Source organism: Crinia signifera, chromosome 2, assembly GCF_055691185.1.
Source record: "Crinia signifera chromosome 2, ASM5569118v1, whole genome shotgun sequence".
NCBI lineage: Eukaryota > Metazoa > Chordata > Amphibia > Anura > Myobatrachidae > Crinia > Crinia signifera.
The window spans coordinates 321,729,909-321,747,286 of record NC_139218.1 but is presented as its reverse complement, the minus strand read 5'-3'; the positions used below and the strand labels follow the sequence as shown (position 1 = coordinate 321,747,286).

Here is a 17,378-nt window from a genome sequence, read left to right as displayed (position 1 = left end):
ACCCCCTCCTCCGAGTCTCCGGCACAGGCAGCCTGTGGGGCAGCACAGCACGGACAGGCCAGGAGTCGAAGCGGACAGGCCGACCTAGCAAGAAGACAGACTCCAGGCTCAGAAGCACAGTACTGCTGCCCTGAGAGACAGTGCCCAGTAATGACGTAGTACTAAAACTGGCGCCCTCCTGTACGTGACCTCACAAAGCAACGGCTCCACCAATCAGAAGTTGAAGGGGTGTGGCTTAATGGTGGCGGGAAGTTTTCGGGGTGCTGCAGGTAGCGCAGGAAGGCCGGAGGGAGCCAGCTGACTGAGCCCGGACACTAGTGACGTACTCGGCGAGAAATCAGCCCGGGAGCCTGCACGCCATGGAGAACTTCCAGAAGGTGGAGAAGATCGGGGAGGGCACGTACGGGGTGGTGTACAAAGCCCGCATCAGGGACACCGGGGAGGTGGTGGCGCTGAAAAAGATTCGCCTCGATACGTAAGTCTGCCGTAAAGTTATCACAGACAGCCGTGAACTTGGAACTACAGGTCCCAGCGTGCCTTGACCGGTGGAAGCTGCTGGGAGGGAGGGTTGGGGGGATAGGAGCCTCCCTGCAGAGTTTTCCGTGCAGGGATTCCATGCTGGCTGTTAGTATGTTAGTATGTGAGACGTGGCTGCTTTTTGGCTGGTAGTCTGTATGATCAGTGCAGCCACGGCAGCTGCTACACTTTATGGCAAGCCCATTCCTTCAATGGCTGTATGTATCTATAATGAGTTCAGGGTGGGCTGTGCACATGGGCCCACTCCGCTCATCCTACACATCCATACATTATTCTTCCCTCTCCAATGGCCAGTAATGTAGAAATAATTGTGAAAATCCCAAAGATATGTCCATGCACAGTATCAAGTTATTTCTATAGCGCAAACATATTCTGCTGCGCTTTACAGAGAATACTTGAATGTACACAGTGGAGCTTACAATCTATATACCCTACCACATGTACACGCACAAACATTCTAGGGCTAATTTTATTACCACCAGTGTATTTTTGGAATGTGAGAGGAAACTGGAGTACCCGGAGGAAACCCACATAAGCAGTGGGAGAATATACTCTGCACAGTTAAGGCCATGGTGGGAATCGAACCCATAACCTCAGTGCTGTGAGGCATGATGCCAACCATTATACCATCCATGCTCCAGTAGAGATCTCTAGGTGCGGGCGTCCGGCTCCTAGAGACCTGCTCACTTGCTGTACAGAGAGATCTCTAGGTGTAGGAATCCTGTGCCCAGAGACCTGCGCAGTAGAAATCCTTAGGTGTGGGTACTCTGTTCACGGAGGACAGTGCATGTGCCGTAGGCTCTGCACATCAGCAAAGATGATAAAAGTACATAGGGAGTTGATGCACCTTCTGCATGTTTTAATGCGGTATGTGGTCAATGATGGACATTTTTGTGCAGGCAGGTGGCACTGACTGTTCTGGCAACTGCAGCTGTCATTGCCACACAGCATTATCCCTGGTTGGTTGATCTGACAGCAACCAGGGCAGGTTTGTCCTGCCCTAGAAATACTCACCACTGAAGCTGCAGCCGCTGCCTTCTGCAGCATCCTCCTGCTCTCCGCTACTTGGGTCTTTGAGCGATCGGACATTCCTATGTTCAGGCACCCGAGAACTCTTGAGCGGCCCAGAACTTCCCTGAACAGCGCCAGAGAGGATTCGCATAGGGGGGCGCTGGTGTGCTAAATGGTGGTGGTGCACACCTGCTTATCGGTGGCATGCCCGGAAATGTTCCGGTAGAGCCCAATCCTACAGCACAGCTCTGCTCGGAAAATTTCCAGCCATACCACTGAAGTTGATAAGTCTGTGGGTTCCAGGCTTTGAATAAGAGCGTCCAGTTAAGTCAGGTGCAGATGTTTTGGCAATGTTAAACATACAACTCAGCCGTTGTAATGGATTTTAGTGTTTGGCTGGAAAACACTGTAGCATAACATTTTTTTTTTTTATTCATGCAGGCACAATTGAAATTTCATACAGAATATAGGCAGGCTACATATCATTTTCGCAACATCAAAAAAGTGGTGTACAACCAACTCTAAATAAGGTGCAAGTTAAGGGTAGTAACAATACAGCTGCTGGAGTTCTTACATTCATTTAATTCTTGCTGCTTATAAATATTGAGTGTAGCTAGTAGATAACTTGTTGATTATTGTGTGAAAATTGCAATGTAGTGTTTCTAAAGGCCCATACACACTGGGCGACTTTGATCTGAAAGTCGCTCAAAACAGGAGGTTTGAGCGGGTTTCAGCTCAAAGCCGCCCAGTGTGTATGGCCCGGCGGTGAGCACTCCCGCAACATCGCGGGAAAGCTGTTCATCTGCTGGTTATACCAGCAGGTGAGCGGCTTTCAGAACAGCTTTGCATAGCCCCGGGCAGGGGGAAAGCCGCAGTGATGATTGTCGTCATCACTGTCCATACACGCTGGGCCTAGTCGCCCAGTGTGTATGGACCTTAAATCAGTCTAGTGGGGATTTATTAGGAAATGGGTTGTCAAGGTTGACTTTTACCAATATTTTTAAGATGGCAATTGGAATAAATGTGCCATGAGTCCAGTGTAGCATTTATTTCTAAATTGTTGGTCACAGCTGATGATGATCGGCAGCTATGACAACATGCTCATTTGTGAATCTATCCCTACAGTTCTCATCATTTTCACAAAAATGGTGAACTGGGTGTCCTAAGAAAGCAATTGCTGGCTATGTGGTCTCGCATCCACTTTGCATACATCAAACCTTTACAACTGGTTAGTCGGGACAGGGGTGGGATGGGGCATTCTCAGACGGACCCTCTGAGCGAGGGTTTCGTCCCCCCACACACACACACACCTGTGGCCTCTCCTTGATGGCGTTAACTAGATCACCCACCAGAGGCATAACAAGCGAGTTGTGGGCCCAGGGGCAAAAATATGGTTTGGGCCCCCCCAAACACACACAAAAAATGCATTTTTTTTTTTTCTTTTTGTTATTCCAAATTTAAAGCTCATTACACATTCACACACCGTAATGCCGCACACCTTAATACACATTTTCACCCAATGTAATGGCCATTACACCACACACCGTAGTGCCCATGATCTATTATGCCGCACACCGTAATGCTCATGACATGTCACCCACCATAATGACCATTACACATTGTCACACACAGTAATGCAAATTAAACATACCGCACATCGTAGTACCCATTCTATATTATGCCGCACACCATAATGCCCATGACATATAATGCCGCACACAGTAATTCCCATTACAAATAATGCCACACACAGTAATGCCCATTACACTTTATGCTACATTACTCCTCCTTTATACAGTTAATGCCCACTTTTTTTTGCAGCCTGGTATAAGGCATCCATCCTCTGCCACTGTTGCTGAAGAGAGGTGGGGAGCTTCCAGTTGCTGCTGCCAATCTGCGAAAAGGGAGAGAATCTGCTTTCCTGCTCCGAGCTACTGCCGGCTATGGGGCGCTTCATGGCTGGCTCGTTGGGGAGGGTGGGAGAGGAGTGGCAGCTTTTTGGCATTCTTGGTGGGGGTTGGAAGAAGCTGCAGCTTCATGGCACAATAGATACAATACTTCTGGCCTGGCAGTATCACATTGATGACGGCCCATGAAAAAAAACCCACCCGGTAATGGATAAAGTGGCCGGTGTTAATGCACCAGCCAATATGACCCTGTCATTTTTGCAACACGGTCTGTTACAGTTGGGAGCAGATTTGCTGGTGCATTATCACCAGCCACTGTATCACTTCACCAGGCTTAATAAATCTGCCCTTAAGTTATATTCATAGCTGTCCACAGCAATCCCTGACAGGTCGGTAATACATATATTCTTTTTAAATATGTAGACCATACTATGTCCAGTGATCGCAAATACACGCTATATCGCATATTTAAGTCTTACCCTGCTTCTTAAATAAAATAAAATCTTCCAATTGTCTTTTCTCTCCTAGTGAAACAGAAGGGGTTCCAAGCACAGCCATCCGGGAAATCTCTCTTTTAAAGGAACTTAATCACCCAAACATAGTCAAGTAAGTTAATTTAATTGCTTGTATATGCCCTGTATGACTGTAAGGGCTTGTAAACACCTTCAAATTTCCACAACATTTTGATACATTACCACTGCGTAAACACATGGAAAAAGCTTGCGCATTATTCCATTGTATGATCGGAGAGAGAGATGTAATTTTGTTTAATAACAAATTATGGTGATAGGCTGTAAAATCAATGTTTGCAATTTCTTCTTTATTTAATTTCATAGACTACCATGGCAACCACAGTCGCCTGGTATGTGTAGTGAGAAGAGGTGCTATGAGATGCTGTGACAGCCATCAAATTTGGTGTTTCTGTAACATTCTTGTGATAGACCTAAGAATACCCTTACGGAGAGCTAAGGATTGTCCTGTCATGCTATAATCAATTGAGGTCTGGTAATTGCTTGTTAAGCTCTAATTTAACATTTTCTTCTGCTATTACTAGGCTTTTGGACGTGATTCACACAGAAAACAAACTATACCTCGTCTTTGAGTTCCTCAACCGAGATTTAAAGAAATTTATGGACAGTTCCAGTATGACAGGGATCCCACTGGTTCTTGTTAAAGTTAGTTTTTATGTTATCGGTTTTCTTTTAGCCTACATATCACCTTGTTACCATGAAGAAAATGTATATTATAATATAATATTTCTGCATTGTAGTTTGTGGTTCCACCCAGTTAAAGGGGCACTGCTTTACAACCAGGGCTGTGAAGTCGGTAGATAAATGTTCCGACTCCTCGTACTTCAGACACCGACTCCTCTGTATTAATATGCGAATGTATTTGATACATTCCTTGAAGGAAAGAAAGGCAACATACATATTATTACTACAAAAACTAGAGGCTGGGAAGCCAACAGTACTGTATTGAACAGTTTAAGCAAAGGACAAACACAATGAAAACAAAGTTTTATTAATTTTTTTTATTAATTAAATGGCTGGATAGTAGCAGTAGGCATAAACATCAGGAACAGGAACTTTACCAGTTCAAAGATAAAAACCACATTATTTGGTTGTTTTGGGAACAAAAACAATAGGAAAGGTTCAGAAGTGTGGAGCATGAGTTCCGCATGCTTTGTGACGACAACAAAAATCAACGAGCCACAATCTCCGCTGGTTTGCTTGCTCGTCACCGTTCAATTCGTGGACACAAGGAACGATTTCTTTACCGACTCGTTACTGGCGACGGAAAATGGTGCCTGTACATCAATATGAACCAGCGTAATGAATGGCTTAGCCAAGGTAAACAAACGACCCCACGCATGAAACAAGATCTTCATCCGCGTAAAAAGATGTTGTGCGTATGGTGGGAAAGCTTGGTTGAATGAGTTTTTCGAGTCTACACCAGGTGATTTCTACCAACGAGGTATTGAAAACCTTATTGAACGCTGGAAATAAGTTGTAAACTACATGGGAGAATAAATTTATAAGTATTGGTGCTCCGAATTGTGCGTTGCGTGCCATATAGTGAAGCACATGAAAAGCATGCTTTTTCACGGTCACTTAACGTGTTCGTTTTGAGGTTACGTGAGGCACTGCATGCATTGGTCTTTATTCTTACAGTGGAAAAGTCATTAATTATAATTTTCGGAGTCGGTGCATTGTTTGCCGACTCCGATTCCAGGTACTCAAAATTTCCTCCGACTCAGACTCCTCGACTCCGACTCCACAGCCCTGTTTACAACATAAACAGCATTGTGTAGTTACAGCGTTGTTTGAGCTTTTTGTGAACACTTCATGTTTTCAGAGTTACTTGTTCCAGCTGTTGCAAGGCTTAGCATTCTGCCATTCACACCGTGTCTTGCATCGTGACTTGAAGCCTCAGAACTTGCTTATCAATGCAGATGGAGCAATCAAGCTTGCAGACTTTGGGTTGGCACGAGCATTTGGTGTCCCAGTGCGAACGTATACGCATGAGGTGAGGATCGTCCAGCTTTCATTTGCTGCTCTTTTTGTCTGTAGTATTACACTGTTCGTTTTAGTATCTTGAGCATTTGCGATCAGTTTTTCTCTGGTATCTTTTTGCAGCCTTATGTATACATAGGCAGTGTAAATCCAAATGACAGTTTGTGGCTTAGAACTTTTAGAAAATAAACAAATTGCAGTTTTCGTTATATACATAAATTTTTAAAATACTGTCCTGTAACATACAATATCTAAAACTATTATGAAAGTAGATATCATAGTAATAAAAATGTATAGTATTTTGGATTGTTTTATGGACTTCACCGTTTTTAACAGCTAATTGCCTTTAGTTAAATGAGAAGTTGTTAATAGTTTTCACTGTCTGTAAACTACCTGATGTTTAGGTGTAGATTTGACATTGAGTTTTTGACAAATCAACTAATAGTAAATTGTTTAGCGATCCTTCTAGGATTGGGGTTTTGGGGCAGCATGAGGAGGGCGGGTCGGGCCCATTGATGTCACTGTTGGGAGTAGACCACTCTAGATGCCGGGCACACCCCCCCTCACTACAGCGGTGCTGGGCTTCGCCCGAGTGCACCAGTGGTGTCGGGGGTGGAATGCATTATGCCTTTAAAAATCAGACCGGAGCTGAGCCCTGCTAAAACAGCCTAGCTTGAGCAGATGTGGGCTATGCTATTTGTTGGGTGTACATGTAATTCTCACTACAGAAAAAAAGGGGGAATATGAGTAGACTGGATTTAGGGGAACTCCTTTCCCCTAAAACCGACCCACCCTCCTCATTAAACAGAGCCCAGACCAGTGCCAGGGAATGTGTGCCCTAACTCCCATAATGGTCCCTCAAGGAAAAGCTCTGGTGCATTTAAGCGCATGCGCTGGGCGGGTGCTGTCACAGCAAAAAACTGTTCGCTGGGTGCACGCACCCAATCTTGCGAAGGGGGGGGGATATGGAGCAAGCCATTAGCCTATGGGTATTCTCATGCTAATAGACTGACGTGGGTGGGGGCAGCTGACATCACCAGATTACAGTTGCCTGCCCACTTTTCTCAGTGCACACGCACAATGTGCTTGTGCCTTCCACATCATTCGATGGTCATGGACCATCGAATGATGTGGGTGTGTTCCCCCACAGGCTGCGAATGGATGTTTTACATAAACGAGGCCGTGTGAACGTACACTCTATGCGAATGGTGGGCTGGCGTACCACCATTCGCAAGGCGGGATATGGTTGACTCGCAAAAATGCGAATTTGCATCCGAGCGAATCAACCAGAATAACCTCCATAATGTACACGGTTGTGCTGCTTATACACCTGTCACCCCAGCAGCTCACTGTCCATATCCCTCAGCAGCTCCATGCCCTGTGTCCCTCAAGGAGCTTCCTCACTGCTGTGTCCTTCCAGCTTCCTCTCACCATGACTTAAGCAAGTACAGAGCGATGGTGATGGCATGACATCACATACGCCGTGACAGAAGTAGAAGCCGCTGGGACAGGCTTCTCTCTCTGTTGGAATTACTGTTCAGGGCTGTGGTAGAGGTGGATCTCTGTTCCCCCTCACTTTAACCCCTGATTATACTTAGCAGCGCATTACGTCTTATCTTTTGTTTTCAGAGACTTTCTGCACCAGGGAACATTATGATTGCTTTAATAGTAAAGCATGTATGTAGGAGCCGTACTGTCCAATGGATTCCTACAACGTTGCATTCTGGATTCTGCACACATCAACGGATAATTTGTCTGCATCATCCCCGTAATCTATTTGCCTTTAAATGTAATCTGTAATGATTAGTATAGCTTTAAACATGGAATTAAGAAGCTGACAAATAGCACAGGAATTAATTTACAATTTTTCCCTTTTATAAGGTGGTAACGCTCTGGTACAGAGCTCCAGAAATTCTTCTTGGCTCTAAGTTCTACTCCACCGCTGTCGATATTTGGAGCCTGGGCTGTATTTTTGCCGAAATGGTATGTGTTTTCAGAACCAAAAAGAAAAACTATGCTTTTTTTTTTTTTTTTTTAATTAAAACCCACTGTTTACGGCTGGCATAGCTCAGAATTGTAATTTTATATTGACACTGCATATTAATGATTACTTTAGTACCTACAGTATATGTCTAGTGTGTGTGAGAGTCTCTGAAACACTGCCATCTGCTGGCAGAGAGTGAAACTACATGTTTCTCACACATGCACAAACAGAAGCTAGGACGCTAGCTTTCGAAGCTTTTGCTTCAAGCGGGCTTACTAGTTGCTTCATATTTGCTCTGTTTCAATGTAATTTTACTACTAAACTATGATGACCATTTTGCACTGAAGTCTTTCTCTAATTGGTCAAGGTTTCACTGATTTCAGGAAACAAATTTGCGTGGTTGGTTAATTACGAAACCCGAACAAACCTTGAAATTATTGCAACTTTAAACTGGCTGCTAAATTGCCGCTATTACACGGCCTGCAATCCTATCAATCTGTTACATTTTCTCCATTTTCACGGTTTAAATTATTGGCATTACAAAACTGAAGAAACCTTTGACTATCTTATTAAAATCAGAACACACCACATACGCCCAAGTTGCTAAATTAGGAGAGCAATTAATTAGACTGAATAATTATATTAAGTGAACTGAACCAAGCAGCGGTTAGTAGGTTGCCAACCAAACAGTGACTCTTTAATATGAAAAAGGGAGATTATCAGCTCTGCATTCAGGGTCTTTCATCAAATAAAAAATCAGATAATACTGCAGGGTCGTTCCATTTCCACATGAAAATTTGTGTGGATTTTTTTTTTTATTATTCTAGTACGACAATGAGAGTTTATTTTGTTTCAGCTAGTAGCATCATCGTTGCTATGGCAACCATCTTGCATTAGGTTTGCTTCAGATGGAGAAAGACTTTGAAAACACCAGAATTTTTTAAATTTCTAATGTTAATAATACTCAAACATTGAGGTCACTTAATTTGTAGATCACTATATGGAAATCCTTTTTAGTAAACCATACTATCCATGTTCAGAACGCTTTAAGAGTTCTCGCATTCCTAATGAGCATAACCTCAACTGTGCAACGTGAGTTACCCAAAACTTTGTCTTTTTGTTTAATCTTGCCAGATTGTTGAAAATAAATTTTTCATATTGATTTCATATTTTCCTAACATAAGACCATACTTAAGGAGCCCCATACATGCTCCGTTTTGCGGCTCTGTTATGTACTTTTAAAATACACATCATATCGGATCACATGCCTTGTGCATGCACTGCGATCCGATAATTTTTGTACTAGCTACACATCGCATGTGCAGCACATACTTTTTGTACCATACTATGTGATGCGTGGGAGCGCGCATCGCATAGTACAGAATGGAGCCGGACCACAACGGAGCATGTATGGGCTCCTTTAGACCAACACCACTAAACATTTATTCAATGCAGTAGCATTGCCAAATAAATAAAACATGTGTAATGTGAGTTACCATCATGGTAACTCATGTTACAGTGTGTTGATGTCCGTAGATTTAAGTGTATGTTGTGCACAGTTAATTCACAGCATTATAGTTTTTTTTTTTTTTTTAAGCAATAGTGTTTTTTAGTTTAGAAAAACGAGTAAATAAGGGTACAGAAGAAGAAAGGGATGAGTATCATGAAAGATGCACAACCGAGTTAGTACAACATTGAAAAATAGCCTCCACGGCCCTAACAAAAAACACAGAAAATGAACAGGAGGTCACTTGAGAAAAGACACAAAATAAGGTACTTGTTTCCTAGAACGGCCACAATCGCGAGCATCGTGTACCTTAAAGTTAAGGTACACGATGCCCGCGAAGGACCCGATTTCCTTTGAAATCAGGTCAATTTTACCGTCAAAGGCAAAATCGGGGGCATCGCGTCAGTCGCGGCCATTAACATGGCCACCGACGTGATGCCCCCGATTTTGCCATAGGCTTCAATGTTAAAATATTTTTTAACATTGAAATCGGGAGCATCGCATCGGTCTTGTGCCATTATAATGGCACAAGATGAGATGGACTTGATTAAGTCCATCTCACATAGGAAACAATATGAAATGGGCCAATATGACCCATTTCACATTGTATATGGCCCCGTCGTCACCCCACGATTGACGCCAACCCGAAGTGTGGCGAGCGCAGCAAGCCCGCGAGGGGCGGCGGTGCGCGTCCTCCGACCTTTTCATACCCCTACTATCCACGTCGGCGTGGAGTTGACGAGTGTGGCGAGCGCAGCGAGCCCCGCGTATACCTGTGAAGTTATATGCGTCCGCTCGCCACACTTTATATTCTCAACTCCACGCCGACGTGTATAGTAGGGTTATGAAAAGGTCGGAGGACGCGCACCGCATCCCCTTGCGGGCTCGCTGCGCTCGCCACGCTTCGGGTTGGCATCAATCGTGGGGTGGCGGCGTTGAGGGGGTAAAATTGGTGGTCTGGGGAATATTTTACATTGAATCCAATGTAAAATAGGGTCCCAGGGACCCTATGCACCTTTGATTCAATGTAAAAATCGGGTCGATCGCATGCGATGCGACCGACGCGATTTTTCCCACACGACCACCCCGATGCAAATCGGTGTGGCCGTGCTAGGAAACAAGTACCCAAAATAAATACAATGTAACAATCTCCCAATAATCCGCAGCCCAGGCTGAAATATAGACAAGAGTAAGGAGAAAAGCGTAAGGATCAAAAACAAGAGTAAAAGTAAGAGTAAAAGTAAGAGTGAGCCAGGTGCATGCTATGAAAACAAAAAACTAAATTGAAAGACTCAATGTATGAAACCAGAGGAGAGAATGTCCCTGTCTATACATGTATTCACCCCGCTTAAACCACTTTGAGTGGCGATGAGGACGAAGTAGAATAAATACAATCAAAAGTCTGCTAAGTAGTGTTTATGAATCTTTTGAACAAGAAGACTAGGAATCTATGCAGACTTCCACAGCTGAGTGATAGCCGCCTTTGTCTCCGGCTAACAACCTGGGGTGGTAATGAACTACTACAGGATCACCAGGGACATCCTCCACCAACACCTCATTGATAAGTGCAAATATATTACACCACAATGATTGTAACATCGGTAGGACCAAAAGACATGATATAATGTACCAATACAACAACAACATTGTCTCCACCAGTATTTTGACGTGGGAGGCCATCTTTTATGATGTCCATCTGGTGTGAAATAGACACAGTTTTTAGTACATATCAGAGTGACATATACACATGGAAATTTTAAAGCAAAAACCTGCTATGAGTCCAGTTCTCAGAGACTGTCCTATTAAGGTCAAGCTCCCACCTTTATCCGGGACAGGAACTTCCTCCTACCCAGCGGAAGGCAGGGGGATGGCAGCCTCCCTGCCAGCGCCGCACACAGCAGCAGAGGAGGGGGCTGTCGGGGAGTATTCTGCGGCCGGAGATTAGGGCAGGCAGGTACGGGGAGCGCTGCGCTGGTCCCGCACCATGCATATGTAGTGAGCAGGTCAAAGCGCAGTGAATGTTAATGAGTGGGTGGACTGGCCGGCATTTACTGTTCGCTTTTAATGAATGGGTTAACATATGGTGCATTAATGTTGTTTGCACTCTTTATTGGAGTGGCTGTGTTGGTGGGGGAGTGATGTGCAGAGCGTGACGGGATAATGCACTGTAGGCAGCAACCTACACTTTCCCTACAATACTTCACATCCATGAGCGGGTCTGTGTAGTGCTCCTAGCCGCCGCGTCCTATGTTTACTTATTTTATTACTTCTTGTTTATTTATAAATAAGGAATTAATGAAGTGATAGTTAACAATGAGAGTTCTGGCATGGGCAAAGCAAATCCTTCACAAGAGACAAACTGATACCATTCTCTCAATAGGGCAGATGTATTAAGCCTTAACAAGAGATAAATGCAAGGGTGATCAGGAGAGATAAACATCCAGCCAATCGGCTCCTTACTGACTTTTTTCAAACACAGCCTGTAACATGGCAGTTGGAGAGATAAACATCCAGCCAATCACCTGCTATCACCCATGCATTTATCTCTTGTTCAGGCGACATTGGGGCAGATGTATTAAGCCTTAAGCGCTTTGCCCTGTCCAGGACACATCAGAGGCAGATCTGTTGGAAATCACAGTAGATCAATCAAGGGTACGGGGGAAACAGAACACTCAATAAGACCCCAAGGTTTAGGGTTATCTAGATTGAACCAATTGCTAAGTTGACTGCGTAGACAGGCACTTGGTAGCTTTTGGAGTCGGGAAAAGCAACTCCACCCTTATATTTAGGAAGCATAATGACACCTGTAGATCTTTTAGGTCTGGCACCTTTCCAAATTTACTTGAATTTGGTGTAGAGGGATTTAGGAATTGTCCAAAAGAGAAACATAAGCTTGGGAAGTAAAATCATTTTAGCTGCAGTCGAACCAGGAGACATCCTGTAAAAAAATTTGGGTCAATGTCTCAAATGCCCGCAGTAAGGGAATATAAGACCTTATTCTGGTCCACACGCAATGCAGTGAGTTTTGCAGGGTTGTGAGTGGATGTTACACGGCCCACAGAGCCGCTTGCCCCCTCGCATGCTGCGATCCCCTGCAGGCATGCAACTCAATATTTTGCATAAATATCCATTTGCAGCCTTGGGTGTGGGGGCTAAATCATTTGATGGTTGCTGACCATAGAATGATTTCTCCAGCACTCGCAGATGTAAGGCCCCTCTATGGTCTTACATTTGCAAGCGCCTTGTGCATAAAGCAGTGGGCAGCTGATACTGGATGACATTGGATGCCCGCCCTACACACACGCGTCACCGGACCATTACCATGGGAACGCCTGTTAATGGCCACCCTAGCAGAACGGATGAAGTATGCCAATATAGAATCCAGTATCCTCTCCCTGACGCTGCAAGGTTCCAAAGTTGAGAGAGATTTCCAGTGCAATCTTATCATAAGCTTTCTTGGCACCCAGGGAGAGGACTACTAAGGGAACCTGTCTAACATTACAAGATTTCTATAATATCAAGAGCTCTTTGGGTGTTGTCAGCGACCTGTCTCCCGTGGTCCAATCCAACCAGGTCAGCACTAATTGATGGCAGCATTGTCTGTGCTTTTTTTTATTCATAATAAAAGAAACTCCAAGCAGCGCTGACTATCTACCTTATTTCCACAAGCAAATGCAGACTTGGCTATCTCCAGTGTGATATTACTGTAGCTGCATCCGTCTGTTTTCTTGAAGAGAGAACTAGGTTCACGTGGTAGGGGTGGTATGCAAATAATTCTAATAGTGCGATTGAAGGAAAATAATGAATTTTAGTTTAGGCAATGTCCGATTGATGACTTTTATACATCTTTTGGATGCTCTTTATGCGTAGACATCTGATGAACATAAAATGATCTCTCTGTTTATTCATCATGGTTTAATGAAGGGCTGCAGTCTGCTGAGTTCTGAGAGCATGGCACAGAATAAGGGCTCTTGTCTGTTCCTCATGGTATGACTTGAATGTGGCTGTTGTATAATAGCCATGACCGACCTCTTCCTCTCCCTAAGGGAAGGGTGGGAAGTGCATAAGTGACTGTGAGTGAGTCTTTATGGAGAGCACTGCTGATAAAGGAATTTTTCTGGAGGGCAGTTTGTGACGCAGCTTTGCCCTGCACTTGTGGATATACTACAGTAGCATGTGATTGCAGTCAGCCTCGTGCGGCTTATGTGATCATAACTTCCTCTAGCCTAGCTAGTAATAGGGGCAAATGTATTAAGCCTTGACGAGATAAAGAGAGATAAAGGAACAGCCAATCAGCTCCTACCTGTCATTTTTCAAACACAGCCTGTAACATGGCAGTTAGGAGGAGATTGGCTGGGATGCAGTTGAAAGCCTGGCGGTCGAAATGCCATTATAATGGCATGTGATGCGACGCAATATAAAAATTGTACAGTCGGGTTTTAAAAACCCTGAAATCGGGTCCCATCGCATACCTTAATTAGTGGTATGCGATGGGCTCCCAGATAATACACAAGTACCGATGTTTTAATTGAAGAGTGCCCCCAAATAGAGAGGGTACATTTTTCTCCTAGCATTGATTACTTTTCCTTTCTATCAGGGCTGCACATCCACATGTGGAATTGGTCGTCTGCTATCATATGGGATTCATTCTTAAATTGTGGATTTCTATTTTCTGTGATCAAATTTAAAACCAGTTCATACAGTATGGTGTTTAGGATTCCCTAAATCCCCTTTTGCTGAGATTTATATAGTACTAGAGAACCTGTGGCAGCTGCATATTACCACTGAATTGGGTGATACCGTTTGACTGAGAGTGTAAGGGAAAATGAGGGCATGCCCATGTGTTTTCAGGGAGGTTTTGATTCTATCACACCCGTCGAGTAAGTCCTGGGCTATGCACAGACTGCACACACTGGAAAAATCATTTGATATGAGCGGTTGAGCATGGATTTGCAGCTAATTGCAGGACTGCAATATTCTCGCAGGCTTATGGTGTGTACACACGATCAGATGTGCCTTAAGATACGATCCGATCAGATCGCAAGGCACATCCGATTTGCAAAGAATTCTGACTATATAGTGCAGATCTGCACTATATAGTCAAGGCAGACAAGACTTTCTGCCTTGCGATACGTGAACGCGCATCGGGATCGCAAGGGTTAAAACCCTTGCGATCTGCATCCGATGTTGACTATATCGTCAACATCGGAAGGCAAATAGTACCGTGTGTACACACTATTACACAGGGTGGAACTTCACTCTGACTGGGTGGCGATTTTACCTGAGAAGAACTCTGAATAACCCTTTATATGGTTGTGTGTGATCTGTTATTTATAAGCAGAGTCCATATATACATGGTTTTAAAAATGTTCCTGGCTCCTAGATTCTAAATAATAAAAATTGCCCTGGATTAACCTATAATTTGAGTGATTGTGTTACACTGATGTGATCTGGTGTGTATGTAGCAGAAAGCAGAAGCCGTTTGAGTTCGAAGAGATATTGTTGCCTACCGACATTTTTTATATGCGAGATGGTTACGTTCCTCCAAAGTGTCAAGATTGTTAAATGCCTATATTTTTGCAGGTCACAAGAAGAGCCCTGTTCCCAGGAGACTCTGAAATTGATCAGCTTTTCCGTATTTTTCGAACACTTGGAACCCCCGATGAGGTGTCCTGGCCGGGTGTTACTTCTATGCCGGACTACAAGTCCACTTTTCCCAAGTGGGCCAGGCAAGACTTCAGCAAGGTGGTACCATCATTGGATGAAGATGGTCGAGATCTTTTGGCAGTAAGTGTCTAAAGCAGTGGTTCCCAAACTTTTTTGAATCACGGTGCCCTTGAGCCTCAAAACAATTTCACAGCACCCCTAGGCCGAATGTTAATTATCGATAAATTTAGAAAAAAAAATATTAAATTGTGTTTATATGTCATCCTTAGGGTCAGTTACATGGTAAGAGACAGGATTTACTACTGTTTGTCAATGTTATCATTGGTAGCACTGGTTTTGTCTGTGATATTGATCATAAATCATTTTAATTGGTCCTGGGCCACCAACTCAGGGCACCCCTGCAACTGTCCTGAGGCACCCCAGGGTGCCACGGCACACCGTTTGGGAACCACTGGTCTAAAGTGTAATAATAGAGATGGAAATTGCAGCTTTGCAATTATGTATGTTCCTGTTCTGTTGCATTAAGTAATAGCTTTACATGTAATTCAACTTTGTCTTTCTGACATTTTTTATTTTTATTATTATATTTTTTTACTATTTAAACGGTCGCCTCAGACTGTTCTCACATTTTTTATAGAGGTGGTGCACGCCTGGACACCACTGGCGCGCACCTACTGCATTTTAGTGGTATGGCTGGAAATTTTCCAGGACAGCCCGCCGCGACAGCGCAGCTGACCCCGAAAATTTCCGGGCATACTACCCAAGGGGTTAATGGTATATACTATTCTTAAATGCCCACTGTTCTTGCTTAAAAAGTTTGTTCTGCCTTTCAGAAAATGCTCCAGTACGATTCCAACAAGAGAATCTCTGCCAAGTCTGCCCTATTGCACGCATTCTTTCGCGATGTCGGCAGACCAACTCCACATCTCAATTAAAAGAAGCTTCTTCACTGGATTTTATAACGCGACAGAGTGGGCTTGAGCTACAGTGTAAAAGGACTTTATATTTTTAAGAATGATATGGTTTGTATCATTTCTTGCTATTTATTAGTTCCATATCAATGTGGCCGTCCAAACAGCACAATTTAAACAAAAAAAGAAACTGTCAACATTTTTAGCAGTCTGATTCTTCACCCTCTGCTTTAATTTTTGTGGATAGCGGCATATTCCATATTCAAGCAATTTTAAATGTTTTAAACATTATAAAGCGTCTAATCCAAGTTGAAGAATGTTCGCTTAATAGAGTACATTGTGCTTCTAAAGGTATCACAGCACATACAGTGCTGCACAATGGCATTTCCTGTTTTGTCTGCTCAGGAGAGAACGGTCTTCACACGTAGCTCCATTCCATCACAATGAGAATTAATCTGCCCAGAAATTCATGAACTAAAGATTAATTGGATTCATCCCAGAATTAATGACTGAGAATCCTTTTGTGTGTAATCCTAGTTTCAGCTTCTGGTCAGTACTGTGGAAAGTATCCGGAACTACCTTTCTTGCCATTCTTTCTTACATTTATGAACTTCTGTTGGACAGAGCAAAGGCTAATTACTGTGTATAGGTGAAAAGCTGGGATCTGCCAGATGAGCTCCTGACCTGCCAGTGACTGTTCTCTAGCCTGTCCTCTCATCCATTACTAAACAAGAAGACAAATGAACATATGGAAGGCTTTTACTTCTTAAGATTCTGCACATGTTTTAAAGAATAGTTTCAAAGTTTGCACCTTGTTTTGCTTATGGATGGAAACTTATGTATTATTTTAACGTAGGCTGTTTGTTTTTTAGTATGTATTTCTCTATGTTAAGTCGGTTGATTAAAATATTTTTTAATTTAAGCCTTTTTTCACATTATTAGTACAAGTTGCCAACTAAATACATGACGTCTATTATTTGGGAGCAGTCAATGAGTTAGGGATGTGAGGGTGACTGATTATGGTGAGGATTAGTGTTCAGCTTAAAGTCTGGCCGAATGAATCTTATGTCAATACTGAAGTCAGGTACGTTTTAAAATAAAAAATGTTTATCGTAAGGGTGCGTTTTAGCAGCAGCCAATTATAATCCAGGAAACATTGTGGTAGTCTAAGAGGAAACTGGAGGGGAGGTAACCAAAAAAAAAAAAAAAATAAGCATGCAAGGTTCCATCTAATTCAGGGGTTCCCAACCTGGTGTACTCGTACCCCTGTAGTATTCCCGCTAGGCTGTTTTAGCAGGGTGCTGCACCCTGCCTGATTTTTAAAAGGCAAAATGAGCCCTG

The 17,378-nt window shown here is 43.4% G+C and overlaps 1 protein-coding gene across 1 annotated transcript; it reads left to right on the top strand.

Annotated features, from left to right (window-relative positions):
* Positions 1-50: 50 nt before the first annotated feature.
* Positions 51-16,959, top strand: CDK2 (cyclin dependent kinase 2). Its single transcript, XM_083169186.1, has 7 exons — positions 51-475; positions 3,984-4,061; positions 4,510-4,630; positions 5,811-5,981; positions 7,850-7,951; positions 15,043-15,246; positions 15,960-16,959. Exons 1-7 carry the CDS (start codon positions 360-362, stop codon positions 16,059-16,061), a joined length of 894 nt encoding a protein of 297 aa, XP_083025312.1. The 5' UTR covers positions 51-359; the 3' UTR covers positions 16,062-16,959.
* The last annotated feature ends 419 nt before the right edge of the window (positions 16,960-17,378 follow it).

Excerpts from the sequence above, each read along its gene's own strand:
- CDK2 (XM_083169186.1), top strand. The coding sequence starts at position 360 with ATGGAGAACTTCCAGAAGGTGGAGAAGATCGGGGAGGGCACGTACGGG. Across the intron at positions 5,982-7,849 it reads TGCGAACGTATACGCATGAG|GTGGTAACGCTCTGGTACAG; the intron begins GTGAGGATCGTC and ends CCCTTTTATAAG. Across the intron at positions 7,952-15,042 it reads GCTGTATTTTTGCCGAAATG|GTCACAAGAAGAGCCCTGTT; the intron begins GTATGTGTTTTC and ends ATATTTTTGCAG.